Source organism: Trichechus manatus, unplaced genomic scaffold (assembly GCF_000243295.1).
Source record: "Trichechus manatus latirostris isolate Lorelei unplaced genomic scaffold, TriManLat1.0 scaffold00102, whole genome shotgun sequence".
NCBI lineage: Eukaryota > Metazoa > Chordata > Mammalia > Sirenia > Trichechidae > Trichechus > Trichechus manatus.
Window position 1 is genome coordinate 10490112 of NW_004444038.1, and position 18102 is coordinate 10508213.

General features: G+C 41.0%; 1 protein-coding gene across 2 annotated transcripts in view; it reads left to right on the forward strand.

Moving 5' to 3' along the window:
- LAMP1 (lysosomal associated membrane protein 1) overlaps positions 1-9060 on the forward strand; it is a 31309-nt gene extending 22249 nt beyond the window's left edge. For both annotated transcript variants that reach the window (XM_023737434.1, XM_023737435.1), the window contains exons 5-9: positions 4627-4823; positions 5540-5665; positions 6712-6778; positions 6863-7033; positions 8036-9060. In XM_023737434.1, the coding sequence (XP_023593202.1) occupies positions 4627-4823; positions 5540-5665; positions 6712-6778; positions 6863-7033; positions 8036-8175 (701 nt within the window). In that variant the 3' untranslated portion in view covers positions 8176-9060. The remainder of the gene's footprint in view (positions 1-4626; positions 4824-5539; positions 5666-6711; positions 6779-6862; positions 7034-8035) is intronic.
- Positions 9061-18102: the final 9042 nt, after the last annotated feature.

Genomic DNA, 18102 nt, shown 5'->3' on the forward strand with positions numbered 1-18102 from the left:
AAAGGGGAAGAGGAAGAAAAAAAAAATGAATAAATAAAAATAGGAAAGGTTAAAGAACGGCAAAGTTCCCAGGGATCCCACTGATGGGGCTGTGAGGTCTGGGGAAGTTGTTCTCAGGTGTTGCAGTACAGCCTGGCTAGAAGTCGTAGAGGTATACAACGCCAGGTATTCAGGGAACAGAAAGAGAAGGAAGATATAGAGAGATGAGAAACTAACTGAGTAATGAAGAAAGACAAAAAGAGGGAAAAGAAAACCAAATTTAAAAAAAGAACAAGAAAAGCTCCCCCTCGAAAGAGAAAAAAAAAAAGCAGAACAACCAATGAAAAAAGAAATGTCCTCAGGGATTCCCCTGCACGTCTGTGCAAGCTGAGGTGGTAATTTCCAAGCCATGCAGAACCGCCTGGCCAGGACAGGCTCCCAACTGAAGAAAAGGAAAAGAAAACAAACAGTTCAAAACAAACAAATGAACAAAAGCCCCAGCATCCCACCAGCGCGGCAGTGCAGACCAGGAAACAGTTCCAGTCTTGAACGGAGCTCCGCAGCCCATCAGGAAGAAGCAGAGATGGTGCATGGAGCAAGGTATTTGAGCGAAAGGAGGGTGAGGTGGTGAGAGGTAAGGAAGAAATCAAAAGAAGCGGAAAAAAAGCAACACCAGCAGCCATCAAATGGCACTCAGAGAGCCAGATAGTGCAGGCTGGTGGAATCCAAGCAGCCGGTGTTTCTCGGACAAGAGACTGTGTCCGCGGGAAGCAGAGGAGGCCGAGTGTGTGTGAAGAAGGGTAGGGGGTGGGAAAGTGTATATCACAAATTACCGGAGCTCCACAGCCCCTCAGGAAGAAGGAGAGATGGCGCTTGGAGCCAGGTATTTGAGCGAAAGGATGGGGAGGTGGTGAGAGGTAAGGAAGAAGTCAAAAGAAGTGGAAAAAGGCAACACCAGCAGCCAGCAAATGGCACTCAGAGAGCCGGTCCATTCGGGCAGGTGGAATCCAAGCAGCTGGTGCTTCCCGGACAAGAGATTGTGGCCGCAGGAAGCAGAGGAGGCCGAGTGGGGGTGAAGAAGGGTGGGGGGTGGGAAATTGTATATTGCAAATTACCCCTTGTTTTGTCTCCCGCTGGAAGCTCCCTGAAGCTGTTTTCTTGTACCCCGTTTGCTCGTCTCCAATAGGAGTCCAAGATGGCGGATCCGCGCTGTGTTAGCTGGTAGGGGACTTCTGCGTGGATCTCTCCTCGCTCTCCATTCTCTGCCAGTTTTCTCACTCCATTTGGTGCTTGGCTGAGTTCTTTATCTCTTCATCTGATGCTTTAGGGTTTCAGGATTGTTGTTTTCTCTGTTCGGCTTAGTTTTTCGGATCTTTGCTGTAGGGGGACGGCGTGGTGCTTCTGCGTAGAGCGCCATTTTGCTGGAAGCCCTCTCACCTTTTTATCTTTAATGTTTGTTTGGTATATAGGTGCTTACTGAATGAACAAAAAGGCACCTCAGTGACCATCAGAAGTTACAAACTCCTTTTAAATATAGCTTATCCTAAATCGTACTTCCTACCCAATTTTGCAGAATTCTTTTAATTCCTTGTCTCACTCATAGTCTGGCTTAAATTGAAGGAATTGGCACTTATCATTTGAGCCTCTTCTTAATTGCAAGATACAGGTTTATTTGAGTATCTGCTCCTGCCAGATGATAATTTGAGGTTTTCTGGGCATATGAGCTTTTGAAAAGCATAGAAGAGCACCAGGAAGGAGGCAGTCTTTAGGATAAGCAGCCCTGTGTCCTCTCCCGTTATCTTCTTGTCAGAGAAGACTGAGAATAACCCAGTAGCGATCCCTGGCCCCATTGTCTTCCCAGAGGCCTCTGTGACAACACCCTTCCCCCATGGGTTGCACTGACACTTTGGTGCATTGTATCTGTGATTATGTATCTCCTTCTGCCTTGTGAACCTTCTGCAGGAACACTTTGGTGTTTGTAGTAGGTACTTAAATATTTATTTAAGGAAGGAATGAAGAAATGTATTGATTAAAGAGTGTGGTTTTTCCGTTTATATTTAGATGGAAGGAAGAGGGCATTTTATCCATACAGATTTCTAAAGTCCATCATTTTTCTGACTGGTAGTTAGACCTAAGAGTATGTTCCGTGTGTTTCAAACTTGATGTCTTGTAACCTGCTTTACTGAAACAAGATAGGAAAGTGAACATTGACTGGGTTACACATTATAAAATCATTGTCAAGTAAGTGTGTGGCCATTGAGACCAGAATTTGGACTCTGGCTTTTTTACTGTTTAATTTTGATTTGTTTTTGCACATTTAACTTAAGTATGACTATAACTTCAACTTACAGTCTAGCCCAAGAGTAAGAAGCAAACACTATTTGTCAGCACATCATAGGTTAGGACTTGGCCAGTTGATGACTTTGGCCATACCATTGTTAAACAAAGGTCAAATACGTTTACTCTATAAGCTTTTTTTTTTTGGCCCCTTTGATATATTATGCCTAGAAAGGGGTTTTACTTTACAAGATCAAATTGTGTAAAAGCATCCTAAGTGAGTTGAACTGTTCGCATCCTGCATTAAATAGCATATATGTTACAGCAGATCAAAGTTTTCTGTCTCTTCCCTTTCCCAAGTAGATACAATGTGAGAGCAGGAGTTGGCAACTGAAAAAGAGTTAAAATAAAACTTCATTTTTAGCTTTGAGTAAGAAATAAAAATGTGATCAGTAAAATTACACAGCAAATTCCTGATGGGCTTCCTCCCACAGAGGTAGTTTGGACTGGCTCCCATCACTCAGCTGAGGGAAATGTTGAAAGGACAGAAATTGAATGTTCGCAGAAACAAGGTGGTGAAAGAAAGAACCTAGTGTTGAGGTTAATGGTGCCAAGTATCTTGTTTTTTTAGAACCTTAATTGTAGTCTGTCACGAAAGGGGTGTATCTGCTCCTGTAGAAAATGTTCAGTTACCTTTGTATTTTTGGATCAGTATGTCTTAATTTTGAATATAAATTTTTGTAACAAGCAGTCTTGGTGGACCAGTCAAATTCTGAGGAACAGATCAATTTCAGACTCCTTCAGTTGTCCTGTAGGGCGTGGTGTAGCCCCTGTGACCACACCAGGAACCCCCCCCCCCCCATCACTCTGCTCTGGCCTCACTGCACTCCAGCCACTCTCAATTCCTGGATTGTACCAGGTCTCTCCTGTTAGAGGGTCTTCACGTACGTAACACGTGTATTGTGCCTTCTCCCTAAACTGGAATGCTTGCCCGTGTCCTCCCCACACCCACCCCAGTAAAAACCCCAAACTGCTAGCTAGCCCCTGTCCATCTTTTAGTCTCAGCTCACATGTCATGTCCTCAGACAGGCCTGCTGAACTCCCCATCCTACCTTAGGACCTCCTCAGCTTTTCTCTCTCACAGGACCCTTTTCTTCATAACAGACTGACTGGTAATAATGTGTTTGTGTATTTAATGTGTTTCTCTTAGGAGACTTAAGACCCATGAACTCAACCACCCTTTGTTCTCTCTATGGTGGTTTTTAGTGCACACAATAGGAGCTGATAATATTAGTAGAATTTTATCACCATTTCCAAGGGTACATTGGCTGACTATCCAAAATCAGTTATCCAAATAACAAAAAGTAGTTATCCAAATAACTGCTTTAGTTCGTACATGACAGAGTTAAAGGTATTCTTCTTGACCTCCAAAATACAAAGGTTTGTCATGCAAAAGAAGGTAAAGCAATAAACACTGTTCGGCCACATTGAGGTGACTGTTGCCTAGAGGGTGAGATAAAGAAGAACCTCCAGTTAGATTTGTTGTATGGCAGTAGGATTACGGAGACTGGTGAATTGACTGTGCTTGAAAAATTTTCTCTTGATACCCTGCAGGCCTTCCTAACTGGTTCTGTGGGACAGTTACACCCTAATGCCCTGAGACATCTGTTACATGTAATGATTTAACTTCTATCCTACCATACCCATTGCCATTGAGTCAGTTTTAACTCACAGCAGCCCTATAGGACAGATGAGAACTGCCCCATAGGGTTTCCAGGGAGCACCTGGTGGATTCGCACTGCTGACCTTTTGGTTAGCAGCCGTAGCTCTTAACCACTACACCACCAGGGTTTCCACTTCTGTCCTATACATCGAGAAGAATATTAGCAGTGCTTCCAACCAGTTTGGTCTGGTTAGAACCCCTGCTGATAATTTGCATTTCTAACAAGTTCCCAGGCAGTGCTAATGCTGCTGGTAGGGGACCAATTCTAAGAACCACTAGTAGCACAGTGGTTCTCAAAATTTATTACACGTAAGAGTCAACCTGAGGCTCTTGTTAAAATGTAGTTCTGATTTCAGTATATCTGGGTGGAAATGCAGATTTTCAGCAGGGTTTCAAACCAGAATAAACAGGTTGGAAGCCCTGGGTATTCAGTGATGTACCATCCTTGGGAGAATTGAGAAAATAATTACATCATTTTCTGTGGGACTATTTGAGAAAGTCTGCTAGCGTCTACAGTGAGTTCAAAGAGTGATTTAAATTGTAAGTTCAGAGTCTGGATTTTATTATAAGTATTAGCAGCTATAAGAAATCTAGGTTTTAAATTTCCTTCCTCTGAACAAAATGATTGATTTCCAATATTCCTCCAGAGACGCACTGTAAGCAAGATGATATTTCTCCAACAACAGCACCTCCAAGTCCAAAGCCTACTACGCGTCCTCCACCTTCTCCAGTGCCAGAAAACCCGTCTGTGTCCAAGTACAATGTGAGTGGCAATAATGGAACTTGTCTGCTTGCCAACATGGGGATACAGCTGAACATCACCTATGAGAAGAATGACAACACGGTATGCAAAGAATTATCTTGGGGGCATTTTTATTTTTTGTACATCAGCCAGTGGCATATTCCTACAAATCAGTATCAGGAGAATTCAGCTTTATAGTGTACAGCCTTTTAGAACATGAATCATGCAGAAAAAGAACTAGTGTGCCTGTTTTTGTAAATAAATGTTGTTGGAACACAGCCATACCCATCTTTGTACACATTCCCTAAAGCTGCTTTCCTCTAAAGCAGCGTAGGTGAGTAGTGGGGACAGAGACCACATGGGATGGCCACCAAGCCTCAGATATTTATTATTTGGCACTTTTTAGAAAAATTTGCTGACCCCTGATCTGGAACATTAAATTTGGTTGAACTTTTAGCACCCAAACATTTAAGTATTATGTGTATGCTTTTCTTTTGAAATAAACCTTTCTCTTTTAATGGTGACAAATAGCTTGCAGTGAATTTTAAAATGTGTGCCCCTGAAGAGGGTGTGAGGGGTGAGAAGGATATGAGGGTGTGTATGCCGCATCATTCACGTAGCAGGCAGAAGTAGCCGCGGAAAAAATGTTTTGGAACCAGAAATCTTCAGTAGTGTATTTTAATGTTTTTCTTCTGGTTTTGGTTAAAATTAATGGTGGTCTCGAAGTTACTGTTTAAGGATTGTTTTTGTTATTTTTGAGAGTGTGGAGGAGCCAGGGCCTAGAATGGAGTGGTAACTGGTTTGTTTTTCTTGTTCAGACTGTGACAAGAGTCTTCAACATCAACCCAAATGACACCAAAGCCAGTGGGAGCTGCACCTCTCATTCAGTGGTTCTGGAACTCCGAGGGGGAGTTGTCACTCTGCTGGTCTTCAGTTTTGGAATGGTGAGGACCTCTCTTCTTTTTAACACTGGGGATTTTGGTGTCCACTTGCCTTGATTTCTTAACATGCATTTGACTGTAATTTACTTTGTACGATTTTTTTCATGTACTTGAGTAGTTCCCAGCAGGGTCACTATTTTCTCCGTTAGAAAGCAATCGCTGCAGCATGCTGGTGGCAGCAGAAGCTGAGCCTGAGCACAGACCGTCTTGCCAGCAGAGCCCTAAGATTTACAGCTCTGCCTGAAGAAAAAGGAGTCTGTTCCATTTTTTTCTGTCTTCTCTGTGTTGAAGGTTGTTTTGGTTCCTCAGTTCCCCCTTTTGTTGTTAACATGTGTCGTCATTGACTTACTCAGCATTTAATGCGTGCCCACCGTGTGCCAGGCAGCTACTCTTAACACCTGAACTAGTGAGCACTCCAAGCTAGGGGTGCAGAGAAGGGGAAGGTTGATTAGCAGGTAGAGCTTACAACTCGGGGCAGCTCTCAGCCTGTGTGATGATAAGGACCCTCCCATTATGTGCGTTTCTCCTCCATGTCAGACTGCGCTCTGTCAGGAGATGCTTGTCCTCTTCCCCTTTTACTCAGTGGTAGTGTTGCTGTGCCCTGTACCTTCTATTCTTTATACCTGCCTGGGAAGAATCCTGTAAAGTTAGCAAAATAATATATGGAGAATATAAATGTCACTCATGGTAAATATTTTTAATATGCTGTGCAAATGAACTGATCAGCATTTGGGTTGCTTATGCTTTTTAACTTCCCTCATAATGCTTTCCTCTACCATTCAGAAAAAGTTTCGTTTTTTAAAATATAGCTCCTTTAGCCCCCATTTTAGCAAAGACTCTTCTGATTTGGTAACAAGGTTCTGCAAGGAACTTACGAGAATGTGTGTTCTCCAGATTTATATGATGCTTTTTATAGACAGAACGTTTTGTAGCTGCATTCTAGAGCTAGAAATCTGGAAGGTCAGATTTGTTACCAAATGGCATTTAATTTTGACGAAAAACATTGAATCTGGTGAGTTGAATTCAGGATTATCTTTTTTCTCTTAAAGAATGCAAGTTCTAGCCGGTTTTTCCTTCAAGAAATCCAGTTAAATACAACTCTTCCTGATGCCAGAGGTAAGACTCCACGGTCCCCCTGGCCACACCTCCCCACCCAAGACTTCCCAGAATAACCAGACTTCTTAAATGCTGCCTTTGCAGAGCCCACCTTTAAAGCTGTCAACAGCTCTCTGAGAGCACTTCAGGCCACGGTTGGGAATTCGTACAGGTGTAACGCTGAGGAAAGCATTCAAGTCACCAAGGCGTTCTCTGTCAACGTATTCAAAGTATGGGTCCAGGCTTTCAAGGTTGAAGGTGACAAGTTTGGATCTGGTAGGTAGCATTGATTGCGATGTTTACGGTGATGGTAGGAATTGAAGCATTGTAGACTCTTCCACAGTCCTGACTTTCTGTGGTTCTATTTTGGATATTTAATAGCTTCTGTACTGGGAGTAGGGGGTGGGGGTGGAGACTCCTTTTTTCTCTACAAAGAGCTGTTTTCCCTTTCACAGTCTAAGATTTTTAGAGAAAAATTCCCCTTCCTATGTTACCTTGTTTTAGAAAGACCCAGCATTCATTACCTTACAGGCACGGACACAACAGAGTGTGAGAATATGGTAATGTCATTTTAAGAAACAGTCGTGGCTCTTCCCTCTGTGAAAGTTGACTATAAAATGTATCGATCTGATGTGCTTAGTGGCCCTGTGCAGGGCACAGGCAAGTGGCTGCGGTGACAACTGAGAGGCAGTTGTTGGATTCTGATGTTGTGGGGCCATGTTGTCATTGTGTGCCGTCGAGTTGATTCTGACTCATAGTGACCTATAAGACAGAGTAGATTCCCTATAGGATATTCTAGGTTGGAATCTTTACCGGAGCAAAATGCTAGGTCTTTTCTCCTGCGGAGCGGCCAGTGGGTAAACCACTGACCTCTAGCAGCTGAGCGCTTATCCACTGTGCCACCAGGGCTCCTTTGTGGGACCATGTATTTCCATAATTTCATAGCCACGCAGAAAGCTCCGTTCTCTTCTAGAGGCTTCTCTAAGTGATTGTTAGTAGGATCTGGACTCTCCTGCCTTGGTTTAGTTTTCTTTCCCTGCTGGAGTGTGGGAAGAGGTCAGGAGGAGGGACAGGCCTATTTATGAGGTCTAAAGAGTGAAAGGAGCTCTGGTGGTGCAGTGGTTAAGTGCTCAGCTGCTCACCAAAAGGTCAGCACTTGGAACCCACCAGCTCCTCCTGGGAAACCCTGTGGGGCAGTTCTCCTCTGTCCTGTTTGTTCGTTTTCTGTATGGTGAAAACAAATGTGACCCTGTGGTGCGTTCTTGTTTTTCTTTTCAGTGGAAGAATGTCAGCTGGATGAAAACAACATGCTGATTCCCATCGCTGTGGGCGGCGCCCTTGCAGGACTTGTCCTGGTGGTCCTAATAGCTTATCTCATTGGCAGGAAGAGAAGTCACGCTGGGTATCAGACGATTTAGCGTTCACACTTGCTCTCTCCACCACCACCACCACCATAGATCAACAGCAGTTGCAAGAGGTCTATATTCATTTTCCCTGAGCTTAAATTGGTATTGAAAGGGAGGCATACTTTCTTGCAAACTGTTTTCCCAGTCTGCTTTATCAAATGTGGAGTTCATCTTGCAACATTTACTATGCACAAAAGAGTAATTATTGAAATGACGGTGTTAATTTTGCTAACTTGGTTAAATATTTTGCTAACTGGTTAAATATTAGTATTTACCAAAGTAGAACTCTAAGGTAAGGTAAGAGTGCTTTTCTAAATTGGCACTGGCTCCACTGTCATTTGACTTTCTAAGATTGTGGTGTTTGGTTTCTTCATTCTTTATTGTGTTCAGATTTAAGCCTTACAAAGGGAAAAACTTCAGTGTTAATACTTAGAACTGATGAAGGTTAGCTAATTGTTAGACTGACACATTTAAGAAATTCAGAATAGCAGAGAAAGAAAAGCTTAAGTACTCCAAAAGATGAAAATAAGAAATGCTTAAATAAAGCTTTAAAAACGGGGACAAGCTTGACCTGTTTGGGGGTGAACACTTCAGCATACAAGCATTACACAGTTAATTGGGTGTATCCTTTGGTATTTTTGATGCTCTGCCACTTAAGAGCTGGTACTTTTTTAAATATAAAATGGGTGTTATTTTTATTTACTTTTTTGTAAAGTGATTTCCAGTCTTCTGTTTGAAGTTCAGGGTGATCCTGTTTCTGCACTTGTGTACAATGTAGATTTCACTCTGCTGATTTGTCTGCTTACAGCTTGGTTGGGGTTGTACACTTTAAGGATCAGTCCATATGTAATGCATTGCCTGTAACAATGCTAATAAAAATTCTCTTTCTTTGTTTTTCTGGACCTAGTACTTTTGTCAGCGAAAAATGAGAGATCATGAAAAAATGTTAAGTACATTCAGGAGTTAATTGTATGATGGTAATAACCACAGAGGGGCCACGGGGGGTGGGCGGGTGTTCTGTGCAAAGTGACACCTGGTTTTAGAAGAGCTGATGTTGTAGCCATTCTTTCGGATGGTAACTAGAGGGAACATGAGTTGTCTGTTGATGTCAGTCTTAAACCGCAGTGATAGAGCCACCCTGGTCTCTGTAGGCACACATTCATCCGCATCATGAGTAACACGTACAAGTTAGAAATACGGAAACAGGATGGAGGGAAGAGGCCAGAGCACATGGCTTCTTCACTGAAAATCACAGTCAGTCTCTAAAGACCATTTCTGTTTTATGGAGATCCAGGTTCAGTAACGGGGAATGGGGGTGTCTGTAGGGGTTTATTCTTCATGACTTCCTCCATTAGTTTATGAAAAGTATAAAAGGCCTGTTCTTGTGTGTCATGGAGTCAATTCCAACTTATAGCGACCCTATGGAACAGAGTAAAACTGCCCCATAGGGATTCCTAGGCTGTAATCTTTACAGGAGCAGTTTGCCAGGTCTTTTTCCCACAGAGTGGTTGGTGGGCTCAAACCAGGCGATTTTTCAGTTCCCCTCTGAGCGCTTAACCATTGTGCCACCAAGGCTCCTTATAAAAGGCCTGAGAAATTCTTATTTCAAATACACCATAAAGCCGATATGTGTAAAAGGATAGGTTTGTGGTTTTGGATATATGATCACCCCTTTAAAAATGCTGGTTTGCTGAGAGCTTTAGAGCAGTTGTTTATTTAAATCTTTTTGCAGGAACTCGTTCCTAAGTGCTGCTTTTTTTTTTTTTTTTTTTTTAAATTCTTTTTAAACAACAACAAAAAAATGCAGTATCAGGGGCTGTAGATCTTAGTTTGTAAATCTGAGAAGAGCTTGCCAGGTAGCCCCGGGAGTTTGAGCTTCCCTGACTTAGACCTCACCACATACCTGCATCCAAAAGGACCGGGTCCCAGAATCTGCTGTCAACAGTAGATCCTGTAGTCAAGCTCCAGAGATTCCCAAGTAGATTTTTTTTTCCTAAACTTTTATTTTGTTGTTGAGAATATACACAGCAGAGCATAACACTAATTCATGAGTTCTACATGTACAGTGTAGTGACACTGATAACATTCTTTGAATTGTGTAACCATTCTCACCCTCCTTTTCTGAGGTGTCCCTCCCTCATTAACATAAACTCACTGCCCCATAAGGTTCCTGTCTAATCTTTCAAGTTACTGTTGTCATTTGGAACCCATATAGCTAGTTCTAAAAGAGGATAATGCTCAAGGCAGACATTTTTTATTAGTTAAGCTAAACTATTGTTCAGTTTTAAGGTGACTTCAGGAGATAACTTTTAGTTTAAGATTTGAAGATTATCTCAGGGCAGTAGCTTCAGGGGTTCAGCCAGCCTCTATGGTTCCAGAAAGTTGGAGTCCATGAGTAGTTGGAATTCTGTATTTTTCCCCTTATGATCAGGATTCTTCTGTGGAATCTTTGATCAAAATGTTCAGCAATGGTAGCTGGGCTCCATCCAGTTCTGGTCTCATGGCAAAGAAGGCCGTTGTTCATGGAGGCAGTTAGCCGCACATTACATATCCCTCTCCTATTCGTGACTCTCCTTCCTCTGTTGCTCCAGGTGAATAGAGACCAGTTGTGCCTTGGATGGCCACTTGCAAGCTTTTAAGACCCCAGGCGCTGTGCAGCAAACCAGGAGGTAGAACAGAAGCACTAAACGACAGTAGGCCAGTTAACTGGGAAGTCTTATGGAACCATGACCCTGAGCCTCCCAACCAAGCGAGCAAATCCCTTTAGGTGTCTGGTTGTACATAAGCAGCCTCAGCAGCTACTTTTCGTCGTTGTTGTAAATATATTACACAACTTTTGCCAATTCAACTTTTTACAGGTGTACAACTTACAACAATTAAAATAATCGGCTGTGCAGCCCTACGCTTAATCAGTGCGATTTTTTCATCACCGTTAACCCCCCTTTTCCCTCTTCTTCCTGCCCCTGATGATAACCACTAATAAACTTCGGTCTGTATACATTTGCCTTTTCTTGTCTTTTTATATAAGTGAGGTCATACAATATTTGTGCTTTTGTGATTGGCTTATTTTGCTCAGCACAAAGTCTTCAAGCTCCATCCATACTGTAGCGTTTATCAAGACTTCATTTCTCTTACTGGCTGAGTAGTATTCCGTTGTATGTATGTACCACATTTTGTTTATCCATTCATCTCTTGATGGGCATTTAGGTAGTTTCCACCTTTGGGCTATTGTGAATGAACATTGCTGTACATGTCTCTTTTTGAGCCTCTGCTTTCAGGCCTGTTGGGTATACCTAGTAGTGGAATTGCTGGGTCATATGGTAGTTCTATTTTGGTATTTTGAGGAACTGCCACACAATGGCTTTTCCACAACAGCTGTACAGTTTTGCATTCCCACCAGCACTGGAAGAGGGTTTCAATTTCCCCCACATCCTCACCATTTTTTACTTTTTTTTTTTTTAGCCATCCTAGGGGGACTGAAATGGTATCTCATTGTGGTTTTGATTTGCATGTCTGATGGCTAATGACACTGAGCATCTTTTCATGCGTTTGGTGGCCATTCGAATGTCCTATTTGGTGAAATGTCTATTCAAGTGTTTTGCTCATTTTATGATTGGGTTATTTGTCTTTTTGTTAAGTTGTCAAAGTTTTATATATTTCTTGGTTAATTAGATTCTTGTCGTATATATGGTTTCCAAAGACATTCTCCCAGTTGTTAGCTTGTCTTTTCCTTTTTTTTTTTTTAAGTCTCTTGATGAACAAAAGTTTTTAATTTTTATGAGGTCTCATTTATTTTGTCTCTTGCTGTTTGTGCCTTTCTTATTATATTAGATAATCCATTGTTGAAAGCTAGGTCTGACAGCATTGCCCCTGCTTCTTCTTCTAAGAATTTTATGGTTTTAGTTTGCACATTTAGATCCTTAATCAGTTTTGAATTTGTTTTATGTATGGTGTGAGGCATGGATCCTGTTTCATTTTTCTGCATGTGGAAATCCACTTTTCCCAGCGCCATTTATTGAAGAGACTCTTCTTTCCCTATTGAATGGACTTAGTACCCTTGTCAAAAATCAGTCAACCATAGATGTGTGTGGGTTTATTTCTAGACTCCCATTTCTGTTCCATTGGTCTGTGTCTGTTGTTATACCAGTATGAGGCTGTTTTATTACTGTAGCTATATGTTTTAAAATCAGGAGGTGTGAGACCTCCTACTTTGTTATTCTCTTTCAAAATTGTTTTAGCTGTTCAGAGCCTCTTGCCATTCCATATAAAATTGAGGATTGGTTTTTCTATTTCTGTAAAGAATGCTTTTGGAATTTTGATTGGGATTTTGCAATGAACATATAGATCGCTTTGGGTTGTATTGACACATTAACGATATTAAGTCTTCCAACCCATCAACTTGGAACATCTTTCCATTTATTTAAGTCTCCTTTAATCTCTTTCAGCAGTGTTCTGTAGTTTTCATTGTATAAATCCTTCACATCCCTGCTTTGATTTATACTTAGGTATTTTATTCTCTTAGATGATATTATAAACGGAATTGTTTCGCTAATTTCCCTTTCAGATTTCTCATTGCTGATGCATAGAAACCCAACTGATTTTTATGTGTTGAGCATGTACCCTGCAGCTTTGCTAAATTCCTCTATTAGCTCTAAAAGTTTTCTTGTGGACTCTTTGGGATTTTCTGTATATAGGATCATATTATCCATGAATAGAGATAATTTTACTTTTTCTGTTCCAATCTTTTATTTCTTTTTCTTGTCTTATTGCTCTGGCTAGAACTTCTAATACAATATTGAACAGAAGTGGTGAGAGCGAGCACCCTTGTCTTGTTCCTGATTTCAAGGGGAAAGCTCTCAGTTAAGTATAATTTTGGCTGTTGACTTTTCGTATATGCCTTGAATCATATTAAGGAATTTACCTTATATTCTGATCTTCTTTAGGGTTTTCATCAAGAAAGGATGTTGGATTTTATCAGATGCTTTTTCTGCATCCATAGAGATGAGCATGTGGTTCTTACGCATTGTTCTATCGATGTGGTGTATTAAAACTTTATTTTCTACTGTTGAACCATCCCTGCATTCCTGCAATAAATCCCACTTGGTCATGGTGTCTCTTTTAATATGCTGTTGGATTCTGTTTGCTAGTATTTTTTTGAGGATTTTTGCAGTTATATTCATAAGAGATGTTGGCCTGCATTTTTCTTTTGTTGTGGTGTCTTTGTCTGGTTTGGGTATCAGGGTTATGTTTGTCTCATAGAATGAATTAGGGAATCTTCCTTCCTTCTTTGTCTTTTGGAAGGGTTTAAACAGTACTGGTGTCTGTTCTCCTCTGAATGTTTGGTAGAATTCCACAGTGAAGCCATCTGGTCCAGGACTTTTGCTGTTGTTGTTGGGAGATGTTTGATTACTAGTTCAGTCTCTTTGGTTGTTATGGGTCTGTTGAGACTTTCTGTTTCCTCTTGAGTCAGTTTGGGTAGGTTGTGTGCTTCTAAGAATTTGTCCATTTCATCTAGTTTATCGCCATACAGTTATTCGTAATATTCTGTCATAATTCTCTTTATTTCTATCAGGACAGTTGTAATGTCCCCGCTTTCATTTTTTATTTTGGTTACTTGCATCTTTTCTTAGACTAGCCAAAGTTTTATCAGTTTTATTGATATTTTCAAAGAACCAACTTCTGGTTTTATTGATTCTATTTTTCTGTTTTCGATTTTATTTCTGCTCTGATATTTGTTGTTTCCTTTCTTCTGGTAGGTTTAGGCTTAGTTTGCTCCTTGCTTTCTAGTTCCCGAAGTTGTTGTTAGGCTGTTAATTTGAGATCGTTCTTCTTTTTTTATATAGGCATTTATTGCTGTAAATTTTCCTCTGAGTACTGCCTTCACTACATACCGTAAGTTTTGGCATGTTTTGCTTTCATTTTCATTTGACCCTAAAGAAATTTGTGATTTCTCTTTTGATTTCATCCTTGACCCATTGGTGCTTTAATAGTGTGTTGTTTAATTTCCATATGTTGGTGTACTTTTCAGGTTTTTTTTTTTTTTTCCTGTTACTGATTTCACTCTATTGTGGTCAGAGAAAATACATGATTTCAGTCTGTTTAAATTCATCAAGACTTGCTTTGTGACCTAAAATGTGGTCTATCCTGGAGAATGATCCATGTGCACTGGAGTAGAACATATATTGTTCTGTTTTGGGATGGAATGTTCTGTATATGTCTGTTAAGTCTAGTTGGTTTAATAGTGTCATTCAGGTTCTCTGTTTCCTTGTTGATTTTTTTAGATATTCTGTCCAGTATTGAAAGTGGTGTATTGAAGTCTTCAACTATTATTGTGGTAGTATCTATTTCTCCCTTCAATTGTATCAGTTTTTGCTTTATATATTTAGGTGCCCTGATGTTGGGCGCATGTATATTTATGACTGTTAAATCTTGATTGACCCTTTTATCACTATATAATGTCCACCTTTATCTCTTCTGACAGATTTTGTCTTAAAGTCTACTTTGTCTGATATTAAGATTGCCACTGTAGCTCTCTTTTGGTTATTATTTGTATGAGAGATTTGTTTACATCCTTTTACTTTCAACTTATTTGTGTCCTTGGGTTTAAGCTGTGTCCCTTGTAAACAGCTTATAGTTGGATCATGGTTTTTTTTTTTTTTTAATCTGCCACCCCGCCTTTTGATTGGAGCATTTAATCCATTTACATTCACTGTAATTACTGATAACTGACTGACTTGTGCCATTTTGTTGTTTGTTTTTTGCATGTCTTAAGCCTTCTTTGTCCTTTAGTACTGATTGCTTTTGTGTTTTGTTGGTTTATTGTGGCGAGCCATTTTGGTTCCCTTCGTCTTTCCTTTTGTGTGTGTTTTTAATATATTTTCTTAGTGGCTACCGTGAATATTCTTATTTAAGAGATTGTATTTATAGCATTCTAGGATAAGTTTGTACCAATTTCAGTAACATACAAGAAATTCTGTTTATCATTCCTCTCCCTTCCCTTTGTATTGTTATCACCAGTTACATCTTTATATTTCATGTGCCCTGTAACATAATTTTATTCTTGCCTTTTATGTATTTGTTATTTTAAAAAATGACACAGGAAACATTTAGAATTATCAAGCACGAATACCTTATTACTAGCGCTTATACTTGTCCATGCATTTTCCCTTTATTAGGGATCTTTCTTTTTTATATATAGCTTTGAATTACTTTCTAGTGTCTTTTCCCTTCCATCTACAGAACTCCCATTAGTATTTTTTGTAGGGCCAGTCTGGTGGATATGTATACTCTTAGAAGCTTCTGTTTGTCTGAAGTGTTTTAATTTCGCCCTCATTCTTGAAGGATAGTATTTTTGGCTGACATTTTCCTTTCAGCTCCTTAAATATATCATTCCCTTGCCTTCTGGCCTTCAGTGTTTCAGAGGAAAAATTGGCATTTAATCTTATTGGGGATCCTTTGTTTGTGACTTGTTTCTCTCTCACTGCTTTCAGGATTCTCTTTAATTTTTGAGAGCCTAACTATGATGTGTCTTGGTGTAGATCTCTCTTGGTTTATCCTCCTTGGGATTCTTTGAGCTTCTTGGATTTGTAGATTCATGTCCTTTGTTAGACTGGGGAAACTTTCTGTCATTATTTGTTCAAGTATCTTTCTGTCCTTTTCCCCTTTTCATCTCCTTTTGGAATTCCCATGATGCGTATATTAGGGCTCTTGACCAATAATTCCATTAAACTGTGCTCAGCCTTCTTGAGCCTCCGTTCTTGTTGCTTTTCAGTGTCTGTAATTTTAACTATCTTATCCTCTAATTCACTGATTCTTTCTCCTGCCTGATTAAATCTGTTGGTATACCTTTCTATTGTATTGGTCATTTCAGTTATTGTCCCTTTCATTTGCAGTATTTTTTAGCTCCTCGTTTTGTTCTTGCATTCTTTTCTTTGTTTATTTTAGCTTTGTGTTTTCCCTTAGGTCTTTGATTATGTTTAATGTTGTTGTATTATATTCTTCCTTTTTTTTTCCCCCCCACTATTTGGTCATCCCTTGATGTGCTTTCACTCTCTGTCATGTTCATTTGGATGGGCCATTGTCTCTCTGTTGTGTGTCTTGTGATTTTTTGCTGGGGCATTGGAATTTTCAAAGATGTTAACTTTCTCAATTTTCCCCAGTGTTTGGTGTGTTTGCCCACAGTATTTTCTGCAAGAAACTCATAGGTGGACAGAGCCATTGGACTTTACTTACCATTTCACCTCCATCTCTGTGATAGTTCCTTCTCCCTCCCTGATTTTATTGGGATTTGAAAGTTCCAGATCTCATTTTTCAACTTTAAATCTCAAACACACCAGAGAACATCCTGTGGTCAGTCTGTCCGATAGTGAGCACCACCTCTCAGGTGAGATATCATGTACTAATCAGTCTGCCTTCCAGGGCACGCAGTCCCCTCTCTGGTTATTATTCCTTTCGCTTCTCTGTTTCTGCAGTAACGTTTTTAGTCAGAAAACCCACACCCAGCGAGTCCCCTTTGGACTCCAGTTTTGCCCAGAGTTTCCTCCCTGCTCTTTGGGGGCTATAAGTTGAAACTGACATGACGGTAACGGCTTGGTTTTATTTTCATGTCTGAGCTGGCGTTCACGGGAAGCACATGCAGACTTCTCTCTGTTTGAGGAGGAGGAGGGGCTGGCATTCCCCAGAAGGACCTCCAAGAGATCTGTCTTAATGGTTTCAGAGCCCCGGTGGCCCTCTGGTGGTTGGGGGAGCTGTCTCCACTTAGGTGACCCACCTCCTGACTCCACGGTTGGGAACCTTCTATAGAAGTTCATATCAGCCCAGCAGCCAACAGTTACTGGTTAGGGGAGGGGTAGTTGCACTCCGAACAGACTCCAAGGAGGTCTTCCTTGTTGCCAACAGAGCCCGTCCCATAGTATGTTGGCTGGGAGTGTAGCCTCCACACAAGATGCCTGCTTCCTAGCACGTAGCAGCCTCAGTCAGCAGTCCTTAGCACCGACTGTAAGGGGGAGCAGACAGACCCAAACTGATCTGTTGGTTTCAGAGGCCTGAGCTATGGGGTGTATAGGGAGGTAGGCGGATTGCTGACTATGGAAGCAGACTCCACTGCAGGAGCCTTCTGTAACAATTCACAGCAGGCTTGCAGGTGACAGTGTCTGGGTTGGGAAGGTGCTGGCACACTCCAAATGGACCCCCAGGGAGGTCTGCTTTGTTGATCCTAGGGCAGAAGTGTGGAGTACTGTCTTTGTACTGGCAGGAGGTGTGGTGGTTAGGAAGCAGGCTCTTTTTCTGGGGCCACTACCCAGTTCACAGCAGCTGGCAGCCCACATGGCTTGGGGAGGGGCAGGCGCTGTGGGAGAAGTGATTCTCCTATTAGATGGGGCTTGTTGATCTGTTGATTCTTGCCTGTCTGTAGTTCCCCAGTGTTTTCTTCTGCTCCCCAATTCAGAGTCCGTCAAAGTCAACCACCGTTTCCTTGTAGTGCTTGTTGTATTTGTGGGGGAGGGTCAGACGATGGTTTGTTTATGCTGCCATCTTCCCAACCCCATGTGGATTTTTACTCCCAAATATGATATTTTACAAAACCTAAGAGAGCTCTGTATAATTTTAATATTGCTATGTCTGCTGTGTCCAGCCTTAAGAGTTTAAGCAGTCCTTTTCAAACCAAGAATAGAAGAGTGTGGCCCATGTGAGCAGGGATATTGAGATCAGAACAAAATTTAAGTTCTCAACAGTCTGTTGCTAAAGATGTGAAAACTCAAGATCCCTGAGGATGGAGCTTTTTAAGGCCCTGAAATAGCAAGATTATCACAAGAGTTACAGAGACTAAGACATTTCTTTGGTTAATTTCTCCAGTCTAAACAGTATAGATAAACTCTTGGAACAGTTCATGTCAAGTGTTGAAATGATACGAAAATGATCACTTTATGCCTAATCCAGAAT